This window comes from Zingiber officinale, chromosome 2A (genome assembly GCF_018446385.1).
Source record: "Zingiber officinale cultivar Zhangliang chromosome 2A, Zo_v1.1, whole genome shotgun sequence".
NCBI lineage: Eukaryota > Viridiplantae > Streptophyta > Magnoliopsida > Zingiberales > Zingiberaceae > Zingiber > Zingiber officinale.
In genome coordinates this window covers 175,065,581-175,083,716 of record NC_055988.1, presented here as the reverse complement: position 1 = coordinate 175,083,716, position 18,136 = coordinate 175,065,581, and the positions used below count along the sequence as shown (strand labels likewise).

Here is an 18,136-nt window from a genome sequence, read left to right as displayed (position 1 = left end):
AATATATTGATCATTTATCTCTCTATATTTTATCTGGGATCAAAAATACTAAATTGTTTGAGATGAGTAATGTTTTTTTTACGCTAACAGATATCTTAATTATTATTACTTCAGTTAATCAACTATTGCTGTCCACCAAACATTGTCAAATTAGCAGTTGAGAGGCCTCTTTCATAAACATTATAGACTTAATTTATTCTGGTCTCCTCCGTCTTATAGTCTTGCAATTGGCAATGCCCAACTCTGCCATCTCCCCCCTGCTTAACTCTTAACAATATTGCTAGTCAACAAAGTAGAGCTTCTCCTCGATCGTTCATGGCGTGCATCAAATTAAATCTCAACGTAGACGTCAATAAGGGCCTAAGCGGGCTCAAGGCGACGCTGCGACTGGGTAGGCCGAAATCTGGCACCGAGAAATTGGAAAAGGAAATGACAAGATTGAGATGCAAAAGAGACGACATCAAAAACCAGATCAATGAGGCGGAGCGTGAAGGGAAAATTCCGACCAACGAAGTGAGCCAGTGGCTACGAGAGGTGGAGATATTGGAAGGCAAAGTGGCTGACATCGACCAGGATTTCCAAAGCATGAGTGAGTATTCTCCCGAACCTTTTTCCTTTTCATGCCAATTCAAATTGCCACTCTTTCTGCTTTAATTTATACAAGCTGCTACTGCTTTTGTATATAAGCATCAGTCCACTGCTGTGTTTCGTTAGGTTGCTTCAGTTGCAATTGTTTCAATCGAACTGGCGGCTCGTCGAGTAACCCAACAGAAGCTTTTGCTGCAAATATTCAAGAGGTCGAAGAAAACGCTGCCACTGATCAAACACAGCAAGCAGGAGATGATGTCCCCATCAGAGAGTCATCAAACTGCTGCTCCATCATCCGGAGAGCGGCGAAGAAACTCGACGAGGCTAATGAATTGATGAGCCGAGCTGGTGCCCTGGATCCGATTGCCACAGTTGGGCCTCCAGAACCGACCCTGATGCTTCCCATCTCACACCGATCGCCTGTTGGGATCGAGTCGTATGTGGAGGACATTGTGGGCTACGTCGATGGTGGAGAAGGCAACATCATAGGCATCTACGGAATGGGCGGTATCGGTAAGACCACCATGTTGAAGAGGATCCAACAACACTATCTTCTTAAGCATACCATATTTGATCGCGTCATTTGGGTTGTGGCCTCCAAAGACTGCCAATTGAAAAGGCTCCAGATGAATATTGCTAAGAGTCTAGGCCTACAGACACTGCAAGAGAATGACGATGAACAAACCTGTGGTGATAAGCTGTTTAGTTTCTTGAAGAACAGGAACTGCTTGTTGCTTCTCGATGACATTTGGGAACACGTGGATCTTCAACTATTGGGAATGGCACACTCAGCTATTGAGCAAGGCCAGCAGCAGCAGCCGCGTAAAGTTGTGGTGTTCACGACCCGCAGTGAGATAGTGTGTGCACAAATGAAAGCAGAAAAGAAAACCAAAGTCAAATGTCTCGATTCGGATCAAGCATGGAAACTCTTTGAGCAAAACAGCGATGGGGATGTTCTCAGCTCAGATGCTGGAATTAAGTTCGTTGCTGAAGAACTTACTAAAGAATGTGCAGGCCTTCCGCTCGCTCTTGTCACCGTTGCTCGTGCCATGTCAGGGAAAAGGTCTTGGGAAGCTTGGAACGATGCTCTCCATCAAATAAGAGATAAACATGAGTGGACAACCATTGCACTTCCGGAAGATTCACTCGTCATGTATAAAGCCTTCAAGCTGAGCTACGACAGTTTAGAGAATGACTCCGTAAGAGAATGCCTCTTGTGTTGCGCTTTATGGCCTGAAGATTATGAGATATTCAAATTCTCTAAGTTGATACCGTGTTGGATAGGTTGCGGCATAATCCATGAATTTAATGTGATCAATGAAGCTTTCGCCAAAGGCTACTCCCATCTGGAAGCTCTCGGGGCTGCATCCTTGCTAGAGAAATGTGATTCGGACTATGTCGTAAAGATGCACGATGTCATCCGAGACATGGCACTGTTGATGGTTTCTGGGTTGAAGGGGAACAAAAGAAAATGGATTGTAAAAGCAGGAATCGGGTTGAGTGATTTGCCTAGACAAGAAGAATGGCAAGAAGCAGAGCGAGCATCCTTCATGATAAATGAGATTACTTGTTTACAGGAGTATGGAGCTTCCACTTTTCCAAAACTTTCTATGTTGATTCTCCATGGGAACCAAAACCTGAAAACAATTCCTCCGAGTTTATTCGCAAGCTTGCCCCGTTTAACATACTTGGATCTCAGTGATTGTTGTATAACAGAGCTTCCCAAGGAGATTTGTAGCTTAACTGAGCTTCAATATTTAAACTTGTCAGATAATCATATTATAAGATTGCCGATTGAATTTGGTTGCCTTAGCAAATTAGAGTACTTGTTTCTAAGGTATACTGGTCTTGAGACAGTACCCAATGGGACGATAGCCAATTTATTAATGCTCCAGTGGCTGGATATAAGAGGCATTCCTCTTGCGTCTGATTGGTGGTGGGATGAGTTAAAATGTTACAAAGGACGCCACCAATTAAGTGTGGGAATTCACATTAATGCTACAACAGATAACATTGAGCGACTCAACATGCTACCATTAAATGTCTCCATATGGGAACTCATTTTGGATGGAGAGCATATTTCAAAACTTCCAAGCTACGATCTGGGCACTCCACAGTGGGGCTGTAGGGTAAGTGACAAGCTTGAGTTTTTGTACGTTACAAGAGTCAGATTAGACAGATTAGTGTTGGCTGCAGGCGTGGGTCGCGAATCAAGTTTAGGATGTTTAAAGAGGCTCGATTTTCATTTCCTAACCCTATTGGAAGTGATTTCATTGAATAGAGTTCGGCTCAACAACCTTCGTGAACTAATTATTTTTGGATGTCTTATGTTGAAGGATGTTTCTTGGGTTCTCCAACTGCCATGCCTTAATTTTCTACAGATAAGATATTGTCGAGAAATGAAGGAACTAATAAGTGAGTCAGGGAACTCTAACTCCATCACTATCTCTAGCATCCAGACCTTGGTTTTGGACAACATGTCAAACCTCAATCGCATTGCAAACCGACCGCTCCATTTTCCCTACTTGGAATACATAGACGTGAAAGATTGCCCAGAGCTCAAAAAATTATCATTTGGGGTTGAAATGTTGAAGAACAGAATAAAAAGGATTCGCGGGGAAGATGATTGGTGGAACAACTTGGATTGGGATGACGTGAGTATCAAGGATTCCCTGACTCCTTGTTTTAGGTAACACATATATTTTTCATATCAAATAAGTTATTATTTATTTTGTCTGTATAAAATGAATGAATAATTAAAAATTATTTAGCATTTTATGAAGTAGGCAAAATTAAATAGTTTAAGATGCATGCCTTCGTGTGATATTCTTTTAAGGGCAATTTAGGGAATCTGTTTTAGAAAATAAATGTCTTTTTATAACTATGAAAACTAAGTGCTGTCATGGTATTTTGATAAATTGCAGTTGAAACTACCTCTCAGGTTTTTATTCTGGACAAGAAATTAATTTCAATTTCATCATATTTTTCAAATAAACATGATCTTGATTTGTAATATAAAAAATAATGGACTACTTCATTAGTCAATGCCTTTCCTATAACTTAAATATCTTTGATATAACAACAAATGAAAAATGTCTCATTGTCACTATTATCCTATTTAGATAAATATTATTATGAGTAGTCGGACTTGACAATATTATATCTTATTCTTAACTATTTTAAATTTATTCCAATATCTATTACTTTTAACAAAATTGTGATCTTTATAGGCCACCAATTTCGGAATGAAGCATGGACCTTTTGGCCAAGGAGGCTATAAGGCGTTCACTATTTGAATCGTCGACAACGGTCACATTGTTGGATTCTTTGGTTGGTTGGACGTTATTTAAATTTGATTGATGATTCCTAGCTTGTTAATTTGACATCGCTTTAATGTTTTAAAATTTGATCATTGATATTGTCTTCTTAACTTTACTTCATCATGAAGGATTTTCATTTCATATAATGTTATAGTTTTAATTTTGTTTGATATCATCATTTGATCATATTAATTACTACGATGCAAGATGACACGTAAATGACATGGTTTGATTTATTACTTTAACATTAATGTTTATAAACTTTATTATATGGTCTGGATAAGTTTAATTGGATGTTCTCTCCGTTAAATTATTGTCTCCGTTTAAAAGAAAAAAATTGCTTACTAATGGGAGCCGATCAACAATTTCATCCGATCAAAAGAAAAAACACCGCTTGACCTTCCAGTTGAATTTCTTTTTTTTTTTTGAAATTTAATTGAAAAAATAAATAAAATTTATGTCTAATTTTTTTAAAAAATACCGATTTGAACCTGGAGCCGCTTTGACCCCTCGTTTCTTCATTTCCTTTGAAATCGCGCCATTCAAGTAGAAACACAATTGTTTAAAACACTTATCAAATGTCGTTATGTCTCTAGTGATTGAGAAAACTGAGGTTGATCATGGATTTTAATATTTAAATAACACTTACATTAAGATCACATGAGTACACACTCAAAAAAAAAAAAAATAATAATAATAATAATAATAATAATAATAAGATTACCGACAGAATTATCAACAGAATTTTTTTTCCATCGATAATCTATGAGAAAAAATATTATTTCGTCGAAAAACCACGGCTATAACACAAAAACCCTAACGTTATTGACAGAATCGCAATTCCGTCGGTAAGCTCAATGTATTACCGACAGAATTGCAATTCCATCAGTAATACCTATTAGGGATTTTTGACATAATTGTGATTCGTCCGTAACTCTAATCGAGCACAAAGTCATGACCATTTTAAAATAAGTCTGCATTTTATCTAGGATTCAACACAGTCTTATTTTCAGCGCAACATTGCCCATGCCACGACCAGGTGGCATCCACACAACCAAGGTCTGCTTAGCTTCTGGAGATCTCACACGGCCGTGTGAAATCCACATGGCCAAGGTCTGCCTCCTCTATGGAAAATCCACACAGTCGTATAGATTCACATGGTTGGGTGCTACTCCTTTTCTATTTCATTGACACGGCCGTGTGGATTCCACACGGCCAGGGCTTGCTTCATCTTTGCTTTGTGGCACGATTGTGTGAGCTCATATGGCCGATGCCTTTGCTTCCTCTAGCATGTGACATGGCCGTGTGAATTCCACACGGTCGGGCTTTGCTCTTCTTCTTTTGTCTCTCCAAAGTGCATTTCGTACCGTTTTCACTCTAAAATATGTCCTATCAATTAAAACAAGTAAAAAGTAGATCTCCGAATAAAATAAGTGAAAATATGACATTATAATGAAATATGATGCAATAAACATAAATTATGGAAACATGTAAACCAGGAGATAACGTTATTTTATTATAATGAATTTGTTTTAAGTATATTTAATATAATTGATATTTAGTTAATATATTTATCATTTAATATACTAAAATTTTAATTTATAATGACACAAAAGATATACATGGGAGGAAGGACACTACGAACTATTTAAAAATATATGGAATAATTGTTGTGCCAAACTTTACATAGACCATCTTTACTATATCAGAAAGAAGGGCATAAGGCTGGCGTATGTGTCAACCTAGATATTAAGTGCATGGACGGCCACTTGGGTTATACAAAGATGACAAGAAAATGTTGAAAAGGCTCAAGCAAGCAGAAATACAAAGTCAGATGGTCTGAACATCGGAACTGCTCGGCATACGCCAGGATACAAATATGTTATTGAGTATGCCATGAATCTAGTGAGTTTAATTTAAAGTTAAATAAATAAATTTTGTATTTATTATTAAATTTGTATAATTTTATCCCAAATTATTTGTATATACAGGAATGTGAACTAGCCCGCCAACCTATTTGCATTGAGGTCTTTCTTAAGACCCATAAGAAGAAGGATGACATATTTGTCGATCCTAAATCAAAGGTGATACACCTAAGATTATTTACTTTATTATATTTAATTGTTTCAGATTTGTAGGTTTCAGATTTTATAGATCCTTATGCTCTCTTATGTTTTAAGGTGATATACCATGTTAGCTCCTATAAATTTGTAGGTTTCGGATTTTATAGGTCCTTAAGCCCTTAGTTTTAGTAGATGATACCATGTTAGTTCCCACCATTTGCAAGGTTCATATTTCATAGATTTATATGCTCTTTTGCTCATTTAGTGGATAATACCATGTTAGCTCCAAGAACTTGTAAACTTCGGAATTTGCTTAGTGTGCTTGTGCTTACCCTTGCTTCACATCATGATAGTTTAGTAGGCTATATGTATAATATGAATTTGCATGCTTATGTTTAGGATTACTATTATGCCATGTCTAAGTTGCTATGTATGCTCATGCTATGTTGATGCACAAATCTATGTTTAAGCTTATGTTTATGAATTTGCATATTATGTTAAGATTTACGATTATGTTCATGTTTAAGTAGTGATCAAGTTTATGTTAAGTGCATGTTTATTCTTATGTCCATATTTATGTAATGAACGTGGTTGAGTGTGATTGGTGTCCTTAGCTCGGAAACTCACCAAATCTATGTGGTTGAGTGTGACTGGTGTTCTTAGCCCGAGAGCTCATCAAATCTATGTGGTTGAGTGTGACCGGAGTTTTTAGTCTGGGAGCTCACCAAATATATGTGCTTGAATGTGATTAGTGTCCTTAGCCTAGGAGCTCAACAATTTTAGGTGATCGAGTGTGACCGGTGACCTTAGCCCAGGAGCTCACCAAACCTTATGTAGTTGAGTGTAACCGGTGACCTTAGTTCGGGAGCTCACCAACCCTAGTGGCTATATTTATGGCTATATGTATATGCTCATGATTAAGTCTATTCTATATTTATGTCATGCAAGTATGTTTATGCCTATACTTATATACATGCTTATATTTATGTTTATTTTATGCTTTTATGCTTATGATGACGTCTATGCTTATATTCATGTCTATCATATGTCAGTAGTCATGTCCTAAGCATATGTTTCCCTTAGTACATGACTCATAGATTTTAACTATTTCAGGAATGAGACAAATGAGGCAGGAGGTAATTGTTGGACCCCGCGGGTGTTTTGATGTGATCAACCAAGTTGGTTAGGTCCTGCTTTGTGTTTGACCCCTGTGTCTGAGTGTGCAGGAGCTTAGGAGCGCAGGAAGTCGAGCAGAAGACGCAGCTAGCGAGAAGGACGGCACGGGATGGGAGCCGACGGGCTCGGTGCGTCCGAAGGACGAGAGAGCTGCGGAAGAGTACACCGGTGGGCGAGAAGAACATGCGTGACGTTCGAGGGACGTTAAGCCGGGAGGAAAACTGCTCGAAGAGAAGACCGGAAATTGGGTTCGGGTGAGCCCTATTTCGGTTGGCCAGAATCACCCAAAAGAACGAGACTTCGGAAGACGAAGCAAAGAAGCAAGCAAGCTGGAAAAGCTGCCAGCCAACTTGTAGGTGTCTCCATCAGGCTTGGAGGCGCCTCCAGCTTGAGGGCGCCTTCAACCCCTGTTGAAGGCGCCTCGGACCTGGCAGAATTGAACGTTGAGCTTTTGGATAAAGTTTTATCCACTCTCTCGATGGAGGCACCTTGGACCCCTATTGGAGGCGCCTCGGACATCCGAGATAGGATTTCTAGAGGCTATATAAAGACCTCTGGAACTAGGAATTAAACATCAGCTGTTCCATCAACTCTGTAATCAATTCCTAGTAATAGTTCTGAACTGTAAGAGTGTAAAAGGCTTCTCCGCCTTCAGAGAAGGAGATTTTTTCTACTGTGAGTTTTTCATCGCCCTGGATTAACAACCTTTTTGGTTGTAACCAGGTTAACTCCCGGTCTTCTCTGTCTTTCTATTTTTGTTTTATTGCTTTAATTATTTTATTACTATTGCTATTGTACTTTCGAGTTAAAAAATCCGAGGAGGGTAGTTTTAATTTGTGCAGACAATTCACCCCCCTCTTGCTGGCCTCCGCTGCACCAACAATAATGACTAGTGAGCCAGTTCGGGACAATGACAGTATAACTCAAAGACTTTCTAATTTTCTTTCGTAGAATAAATTATGAAACTATATGACCAATACCAAATATTACTTTTGTTTTAAGCACTATTCAAGTAATTTAGTTAAATTAAGAGCATGTTATGGTTGTAAGTACAATTATGATTTTGGATGTTCGCATGTTTGGACACGCGCGCGTGCGCGTGCGCGCACACACATATATATAAAAGAAAATAAACTAGGGATGTCACAATTTTAAGCACTATTTGATACGAGATCTATTATGTTTTGGTTATGTATGAATATTAGATATTTGTTGATGTATGGATTGTTTAAAACTTCTTGTGATGTTTGGACTATTTGGATTGTATAGATATTTTGTGATGTTTAAATTTTATGTATGAATTGTAATTTGGTTTAATGTAAAGTTATAATTTTGTTAGATATGATGTGTTGGATAGGATGCGTTTAGTCTATGATGTATAGTTTGATAGATATTTTTTATTAACCAGATTCAACGTAGAAAATAGTTATTTCTAGATATTTTTTTTTGTGTGTTTTATGACTAATTTAGCAATGAAAATTTTTCATCACAAATCTATAGTAATGTAACGAAAATAACTAAGACGAAAGCTGCAGCAAATTAAGAAATTCGTCGCAAAAATTTGCGATGAATTTGAAAATTCATCGCAGATTTTGCGATAAATTTCCAAATTCGTCGCAACTTTCTACAACAAATTTTGTTATTTGTCGTAGATTCTACGACAAGTTTCGGGATTCGTCGCATATTTCGGCAACAAATTTTGGGGTTCTTCACAAAAATCAACGACGAATTTTAAAATTTGTCACAAAAATTAAATTGGCAATGAATTTTCAAATTCATCACAAAAATTAATGATGAATTTGAAAATTTGTTGGAAAATCTGCGACAAAAAAAAAATCACTGCAAATTTGCGTTGTAAATTTTGCGATGTATTTCTTTGTTGCAAATTTTTAACTATTTTACGATGAAAATAAAATTTGTCACAAAATTTGTAACAAATATCTTATTTTCGTTGTAAAATTTGAGGATGACTTTTCTGCGACGAAAATTTTTTGTCATAAATTTTTTTTGCAATAGTTTTTTTTTAAATTCATCTTAAAATTTGTCATAAAATCCTTTTTTTTTTTTTATAGTGTGCAAGAGAGAGATTTAGTTTGTGAACTTATAAAGGATTTTCGATTTCATATCATGATTGTACTTTTGACAACAAGTTCAAGAATCATCACGAAGACATCATTATAATGTCTAGTTTACAACTTTGATCATGAAATCTAGAGATACATGCATCATCAGAGAACAATCATCATAGATTTTTGATATTTAAGTAAGCATGTAGATTAGGATCACATAAGTAAATGATATATTCAAAGAGCTTCAAGGCTATATGAGAGATAATTTTGTTGTGCGCGATAATATTCATCACTTTTAAAAGTTAATCAAATTTCTTGTACTTAATACATTGCAGTAAAAGGTGGCTCGCTCATCTCAAATGTCCTTCTCTATCATGGGCCTCACAACTATATGAAAAGAGTAAATCATGAAGATCAAATCATCCTTTAGCTGGAGGGATTTTATTCACTAAAAAAATTCGTATTGCTTTTACTAAGAATATTATTTTAAAATTCGTATTGGCTTTTATTAATTCTAATTTTTCAGTCAATTTTACAAATGTTTATAAAGTTTTAGCCACTTTTAATTTTTTTTTTTAAATAAAGGAACCCATCTGATTAGGAAGACAATTTCTGTTAATTTATATCCGAATAAAAGGAGAAAAATGCAAATAAATCATCGATATCCGGCTAAATATGTGATTAAATAATATCTATAGCTAAATTACTTTTTATAAAATCAACTAATTATTTTTTTTTATTGATGTTAAGAATAGACTATATTGAAATTTAATCTATTTTTTTTAATTATATATTAATACGAGTTATAATGAGTAGATCTAGAAGATGACATAGCGGTCAAAATCAACGGGGTGTGACAGTTAAAGTTAAGGGATGTGATAGTCAAGGGAAGAAACGTGTTTTGCCACTGGCTTAGTTGGTCGTTCAGCGCTAAGACTCTCAGACCCAGTCCGTCCGAATTGTAATCCGGTCGACAAATACTAGTCGGCCCTTAGGCTGAGGGAACCTAAGGGGTTAGTGTCTTAATGCCTTACTCTTCAACTTGAAGGATTGTGTGCCTGGTCATTCAATAGCTGATCGACTTTAAGGACGGTCGATCTCAAAGGATGGTTGGAACGACCAACCTACCTCACAATCGATCGACCATAGGTCTGATTAAGGAAAAGACCAAAATCTCACTCTGTACAAGTCTCTCTACACACGTCCGACCTACCCTATTACAAGTCACTGATATGGGTTGTCCCATGACAATATGTGTAAAATACGGCACCTAAATATAACCTCAAAGGAATTTTCAGAAATTTTCTGAGAATTTTTCAGAACTCGTATGACGAGTTTAAGGGGATCAATTATTGGGCCATGGGAAAGCCTTTTTAAGCTATCCATTTAAATGAGGAAAAGCTTTATTTTTCTTTTCTTTTCCTTTTCTTTTTCTTCTCCCGTCATCGTGTCGTGCCCCATTTCTTCTCCCCTCTTCTTCTTCTTCTTCTTCTTCTTCTTCTTCTCTTCGCCTTCCCCACCGAAACCACGCCCTAAGCCCCGACGCCGACCGCCTCCTCCTCTTCCCCAAACCGACGGCGCCAACCCGACGCCTCCCTCCCTCTCATCCTTCCCGATCTATGCCGACTCCCCCTACACATCGCTTAACACCAACGCCATTGCCGCCACCCTCTCCGGCCACCGTCTTCCTCCTTTAAGTGGGCACTCAAGGCTTACAAGAGCCCTAGATCTCCCAAGCACTTGACGTCGACCCTCTCCTCCTCTATCTCCACCAATCGACCACTCATCCTGCGTGCCCTAGCTTCCATCTCCGACGCCACCGATGGTTTGCCGCCGACCATGGAGACGGTGTTGGATCGAGAAGCACTAGAGGGGGGGTGAATAACGCTCGTGGCTATTTCGCGTTCGATTCGGAATCGTAAAGTACGAGTAATTAAATGCAGCGGAATAACGAAAAGAAAATAAAGCAACACAGAGAGACACGAGGAGTTACTTGGTTCGAAGCCTGTGGCGACTCCTACTCCAAGGCCCGCAATCGTTGATCGCTTACTGTGGGCAACAACTATATCGCGCAAAGAGTTTGTACAAATGTAAGTTACAATAAGTGCAATAATTAAAGAAAACTTATACCAACGACAGAATCAAACAATATCGGAGCTCCGAGTCATCGGAAACTTGAAATAGCACTTCAAGGTCGTCACGTAGGCAGTAGGTTGATGAAAGATTGATTTGGAATGTCTGTGCTAAGCCTCTGCCTCGAACCCCCTTTTAAACAGTGCTGGAGGCGCCTCCAAGCTTGTCCGAGGCGCCTCCAGGTCACCGAGTCGCACGTATGGATCAGCTCTGATCTGGTCGCGCCTTATCCCATTGAAGGCGCCTCCAACCTGCTCCAAGGCGCCTCCAACGCCTGGTGCAAGGCACCTTCAGCTTCATCCGAGGCACCTCCAGCTCCTCTGGACAGCTGGCTTCGGCTTTCACCCGAGGCTACTCCAAGCTCCATGGAGGCGCCTCGAATACTGTTCATTCGAGGTATAAATTGCTTCTTTGTTCCTACAAAATATGTTAGTCCCAAACACATACCCTGCAAAATAAAGTTAAAACAGAATAGGTATACTAAATGAAATATCGACAGTCAACGGACTGTCCGAATCTGACTTCGGATTCTCATCCGGAAACCCTAGGTCGACCCGACGCCTACTGTTCCCTCTACGGGGAACGCGCCCTCACCTACTCCTTTCAGGAGATTTACCTGTTGCCAGTGCAATCCTCCAGATCGACTGGACTTTTGCTCAGCGTCCGATGCTTCCGATCTTCATGCTGGATGTCCAGTCCTCGACCCATCCAGTCTTCTACCCAGTTCGCGACACCAGGATTTTAACCTAGGGTTACCACCCCCTAGGATTTTTGCCCGAAGCTTCGACCCGCCAAGACTTTCCGCATAGGGTTACCACCCCCTATGACCTAGGGTTACCACCCCCTAGGGTTTTCACCTTGCCTAACCGCAGCTAGAACTTTTGCTTAAGAAACCTTAGGACTTTCCTGCAAACTTGTTCAACATATTAGAAATCAAAACACCTTAACTTTGAACCCTTTGACATAATCAAAACATATGTTCGATCATCGGATGCTTCCCGCACCAACAGATGGTAGTCGGCCCTACATCTTCATCCTTGGTCCCTCGGTGAGGCGTGCCCTTGCTTAGATCCACTGCCCTCTTCCGATCACATCACCCTCTGTGCAGTGATATCCTCGTCGTGCCATCTATCGCCACGATCTGTCTTCTCTTTCCTCAACACGAATGTGATCCACCACCAACACACCTAGGGCAAGGGGGGTTTTCGCTCTGATCACTGTCGGAGGCTCGAGACACTACTAGCAAATCGATCTGCTAGTCACATCCTCTGTTCCTCTCGCTCCTTGAGGCCAGATTCGAGGTAATTGTTAACCCTAGCTACTAGTTTAGGTGTGTGAATGTGGAATACTTGGTTTGGATATGGGGGTTGCTGATTTAGTGTCTCTGGTTTGGTGGACAGCAACTTCATCTAGCTCCAGCCCTAACTTGCGGCAGCAAACTTCTCTGGCCATAAATTAATAGCTGTACATCTGAGGATTTGGTAAGTGGTTAGGTAATTGATGTTAACAAGAAGGGTTAGCTAATCGAATTAGATTTATTCATACTGATCAGCTATGAAGGAAATATGTAAATGGAATTAAACTATAGTTTCCTAATTGGATTGTGTAGCTATTTTATTTATAATAAAATTTAGCTATACTATGCATACTATATGCAGGATGTTGATTCAAGACGGGCATCTCGACGTTGGATTACTAGATACGATTTCCATATTTGAGGCGGGTACTTTGACTTATCTTTTAAATATTATCATTTGATATGCATAGTGGACTTTAATGAGTAGTGATAATTATGTTATATCTGCATCGGTATGTCATTGCATGATTCCTTCAGCATGCTTATTTATTACCTGTTTTGCATCCATTACCCTTTTGATTATTTATGCTCATAGAGGTAGTGACATACTATGCCTTATGATATACTGGACTAGACATTTACCATATCTGATACATGTACCTAGATCTTCTTATTTGAGCCATTTTATTTTTTAAATCGGATCTATCACCATTGGATTTTTGACTACCTAATATCATACCTAATTCTTAGATGCAATAGTGAATCTCTCAAGGGATTTCTCTAACCTATCAAGCCTTTCCCTTAAATCTTGATTCTCCACTTCTAGGTTTCTAGTCCTAGAATCCATTTGTCCACCATGAACATTCCTGGACCTACCCACATTCCTAGGCATATGTCTCTCCTTCTTGGGATTAATGTTTTGATTTTCAACTACTTTCCTCTCCTTGGGCAAAGTATATTATTTTTGATTTGGTCTAACCTTAACATTCAATTTGCTAGGTTTATCAAGTATGTTAACCCTATTTCTATCATTGTACCTAAATTCATAATTATGCATGGGCAAATAACCTACATTGTTATCTCTAGCATACATGTCCCTAAAACTTGAATTAATATTAGAATTGAAGATCAAGTTAGGGATTACCTTCCTACCTACCATTAGAGCTCCCCCTTGACACAGAGCATCCACACGACTTCCTTCTCCTCCATTGCTTCCATCTCTCGATCTTCATGAGTGCTCCCTTCCTTGGGCACTTTGTGTTGTAATGCCTCCTTTCACCACACATGAAGCAAATGATGTGTCACTTCTTCTTCTTGGCACCACCCTTTCTACAATCCACAGAAGATTCTAAATGAACTTTAGTGGATTTAGGGTTTACCTCTTTTACCTTCTTGAGTGAAGGATGCCTACTCTTATAGTGTCCTATTTTCCCACACTCAAAGCACTTGATGTGGTTCTTTCTACTCTTCTCGGTAGATGAGGTTGAGGGTTGAACTTTCAAGACTTTTTCTTCACTCGTCTTAGATTCTTCTTCCTCCTTCGAAGGTGTAGATGGTTCCACTTCTTCCCCCTTTGAAGATGTGGTCGATTCCACTTCTTTCTCTTCATCGGATGTTGAACTCATCTCCACATCCGATTGGTGAAGCCTGGATCCAGAAAGCGGCATGTCGGCCAGGATATGACAATAGCTCACAGGCCGATATGCGACACGCAGGCCGGATAGTACAGATAACTCACAAGCATAATAATGGTGCGAAGAATGAAATACCACGGTTCGATGACCGAAACCAAATCGGCTCACAGGCCGAACATCATCTTAGCCCGAAGGTCGGAGTAAACAAACCTGAGCTCGCCGGATGGCGGCTGTCCAGAGAGTGACGGCGACCGCTAGAGGTGGTCGCGACTATCGCTGGAGGCGACACCTGCTATAGGCATCGACGTCTGTGGCAGCGGCGGGAAGAGCCGGTGGCCACTGGAAGAAATGTCGATGCCCGCTGGGGGCGTCGGCAGTGGCATCCGTAGCCGCCGGAGGCTGCGTGAGGTAGCGGTGATGGCCGCCGGGGGCGGCAGCACCCGCCGGAGGCAGCGGCTGGCTCTTCCTAGAGGCAGTAGCGCCTGCCGGAGGCAGCGGCAGTGGCTGCGGGAGAAGGTGGCAGCGGCCGGGAAAGGAGGAGGCGACGGCCGCAGGAGGCAGCGCCGGTCGCCAGAGGCAGCGGCGTTGGCCGCAGGAGGCGGCGTCGTGCCCATCTGGTGGCAGCACCACGAAGAGGAGAAGAGGAGCCGTGGCGAGGGCCGGCGAAGAACGAAGTGGCGAAGGCGAGAGAGCTCGAGGCAGCGCGCGCAAGCAGGGAGAAGAGGAGGTGCTTGCGGCCGGAGGGAGAGGAGGGGAGGCGGAGGCTGGCGACCGGCGAGAAGCCCGTGAGGGAGACGAGGACGAGGAGATGAGGAGGTTCGACTGCTGGCCGTCGAGAGGGCGGCGCTCCGTTCGTGGTGGCTTGTCGGCGAGGAAGGAGGAGAGGAAGAAGAGCGATGGTGGCGGTCGGCGATGGCCCCGGCGAGGCGCCGGAGAGGCTGAGGAAGGAAACTTCTTCCTTTGTGCGGCGGCGGAACCCCCCCCCCCCCCCCCCAACCTCTTCCTCTCGATCAATGAACAGTGCATTATAAGCACTCAAACCCTTCTCCTGCCAGAAGACAAAAATGCCCTTCCCATCTTCTCTAATCGCTCTTGTGCCATAAACCACATCCGCATCACAAGTCTCTCCTTCAAGTCTAGTCGAAGGAGGCGCAAGTCCGACTGACTGGACCAAGCCTAAACAGAATCGCTACCGAACGCGAAATCACTGGGCTCGTCTTATCACGCCAAGCGAGTAGCGGTGGCGATGTCATGCAAGTGACTCAAGTAGCATCGAGCAAGCGACGGGAAATAATATGATCCAAGCAACGGAGATAATGCAGATCAGGTAGAAAGACGGGCGATCAAGCCGAGCACGCGATCAAGCAGATGCCGATGCGAATCGAGTAATCGAGAGAGCGTCGTGCGATAGATGGTAACGATGTCGAGAGGGAGACAGAACGCAGCGCCGAACGGCCAGTGAAATGATAGACGACCGAGCGCCACATGGTATATCGAGCGCACAACCGTGATGACGAGTAAGCGGGTTGCGAACGAAGAGAGCCAGGCAAAATGACGGATGAGTGGCAAGCGCCAACAAGGCGACCAAAAAATATTGGTAGGAGGACCATAAAATGTGATCGGGAGACCGAGCGAGAGGCAAAGCAACACTGGGCGAGCGTGGAGCCTGAAAACTAGACGGGAACATAGCCCGTGAAATCGAGTGCGAACGGGGATGAAAGTCGTGAGCCGAACAGGCGCATCGCACCTGAACTGAACTGAGATGTATCCGTGAGTCAAGGGCACGTGGAAGCGAAAGTCGTGAGCCGTGCTGGTGCATCGCACGCGAAACCTAAATGGAAGTCGTGAGCCGAACGAGTGCAGGGCCTATGAGATATCCTGATTCAAAACCGGTGGAGATACTCTTGTTCGTGACCACCGACGATGACTCGACCCCGAACGTGGGAGATAGATGCTTGTGAAGACTGCTCGACCCCTGATAGGGGAGGTAGATGCTCGTGATGACTGCTCGACCCCTGATGGGGGAGGTAGATGCTCGTGAAGACTGCTCGACCCCAGATGGGGGAGGAAGATGCTTGTGAAGACTGCTCGACCCCTGATGGGGGAGGTAGATGCTCGTGAAGACTGCTCGACCTCGGATGGGGGAGATAGAATATCCGATGCTCTGATAGGCTAGTCAATGAAGATGCGGGTTTAAGGTCGCCGCTCGACCGCCGATGACGCGAGGGTTTAAGGTTGCCGCTCGACCGCCGATGACGCGCGGGTTTAAGGTCGCCGCTCGACCGACTTCTAACATAAGTCAAGCCCGACCGATTGGCACGAGGTCTTCCGCATCGAGCCCGTGGCTCAGATAATATACGCCCGGCCGATCGGTACAGGGTCTTCGGCATCGAGCCCGTGGCTCGGATAATATTACGCTCGGTCGATCGGCACGGGGTCTTCGACATCGAGCCCGTGGATCAGAAAATATACGCTCGGTCGATCGGCACGGGGTTTTCGGCATCGAGCCCGTGGCTCGGATAATATACGCCCGGTCGATCGGCACGGGGTCTTCGGCATCGAGCCCGTGGCTCGGATAATATACGCCCGGCCGATCGGCACGAGGTCTTCGGCATCGAGCCCGTGGCTCGGAAAATATGTGCACGGCCGATCGACACGGGGTCTTCGGCATCGAGCCCGCGACTCGGATAATATACGCCCGGCCGATCGACACAGGGTCTTCGGCATCGAGCCCGTGGCTCGGAAAATATGTGTCTGGCCGATCGGCACGGGGTCTTCGGCATCGAGCCCGTGGCTCGGATAATATACGCCCGGTTAATCGGTACGGGGTCTTCGGTATCGAGCGCGTGGCTTGAAAAATATACGCCCGGTCGATCGGCACGAGGTCTTCGGCATCGAGCGCGTGGCTCGAAAAATATACGCCCGGCCGATCGGCACGGGGTCTTCGGCATCGAGCTCATGGCTCGGATAATATACGCCCAGTCGATCGGCACGGGGTCTTCGGCATCGAGCACGTGGCTCGGAAAATATGTGCCCGGCCGATCGGCACGGGGTCTTCGGCATCGAGCCCGTGGCTCGGATAATATACGCCCGGCCGATCGGCATCGAGCCCGTGGCTCGAAAATATGTGCCCTGATCGGACGGGTCTTCATCGAGCCCGTGGATCGATAATATCGCCCACCGATCGGCACGGGGTCTTCGGCATCGAGCCCGTGGCTCGGATAATATACGCCTGGCCGATCGACACGGGGTCTTCGGCATCGAGCCCGTGGCTCGGAAAATATGTGCCCGGCCGATCGGCACGGGGTCTTCGGCATCGAGCCCGTGGCTCGGATAATATACGCCCGGCCGATCGGCACGGGGTCTTCGGCATCGAGCCCGTGGCTCGGAAAATATGTGCCCGGCCGATCGGCACGGGGTCTTCAACATCGAGCCCGTGGCTCGGATAATATACGCCCGGCCGATCGACACGGGGTCTTCGTCATCGAGCCCGTGGCTCGGAAAATATGTGCCCGGCCGATCGGCATGGGGTCTTCGGCATCGAGCCCGTGGCTCGGAAAATATGTTCCCGGCCGATCGACACGGGATCTTCAGCATCGAGCCCGTGGCTCGGATAATATACGCCCGGCCGATCGGCACGGGGTCTTCGGCATCGAGCCTGTGGCTCGAAAAATTTACGCCCGGCTGATCGGCACGTGGTTCCTCAATCGAGGAACTTTGGTAGATTAAATAATCTGGAAGAATATAACAGAAAAATTGACCTACCGACCATCTGAGGATCTGACGCAGTTCCTCAACTCCTGAATACCCGTGGAGTGAGGAGAATATAATATATATTCTTCGGAATCTACCGAGG

General features: G+C 43.2%; 2 protein-coding genes across 4 annotated transcripts; one reads left to right on the top strand and one right to left on the bottom strand.

Annotated features, from left to right (window-relative positions):
• Nucleotides 1-227: 227 nt before the first annotated feature.
• On the top strand, nt 228-4,018 carry LOC122043423 (probable disease resistance protein At1g61300). 3 transcript variants are annotated; one of them, XM_042604020.1, is made up of 3 exons: nt 228-589; nt 715-3,242; nt 3,819-4,018. In XM_042604020.1, exons 1-3 carry the CDS (start codon nt 316-318, stop codon nt 3,882-3,884), a joined length of 2,868 nt encoding a protein of 955 aa, XP_042459954.1. In that variant the 5' UTR covers nt 228-315; the 3' UTR covers nt 3,885-4,018. The 3 variants fall into 3 exon arrangements, with proteins under 3 accessions (XP_042459954.1, XP_042459952.1, XP_042459953.1); XM_042604018.1 differs by having other exon boundaries at nt 694-3,242; XM_042604019.1 differs by having other exon boundaries at nt 694-3,277.
• A 10,532-nt stretch (nt 4,019-14,550) lies between these two features.
• Nucleotides 14,551-15,306, bottom strand: LOC122044295 (proline-rich receptor-like protein kinase PERK2). Its single transcript, XM_042604805.1, has one exon. The coding sequence runs from the start codon at nt 15,304-15,306 to the stop codon at nt 14,551-14,553; it is 756 nt and encodes a 251-aa protein (XP_042460739.1).
• Nucleotides 15,307-18,136: the final 2,830 nt, after the last annotated feature.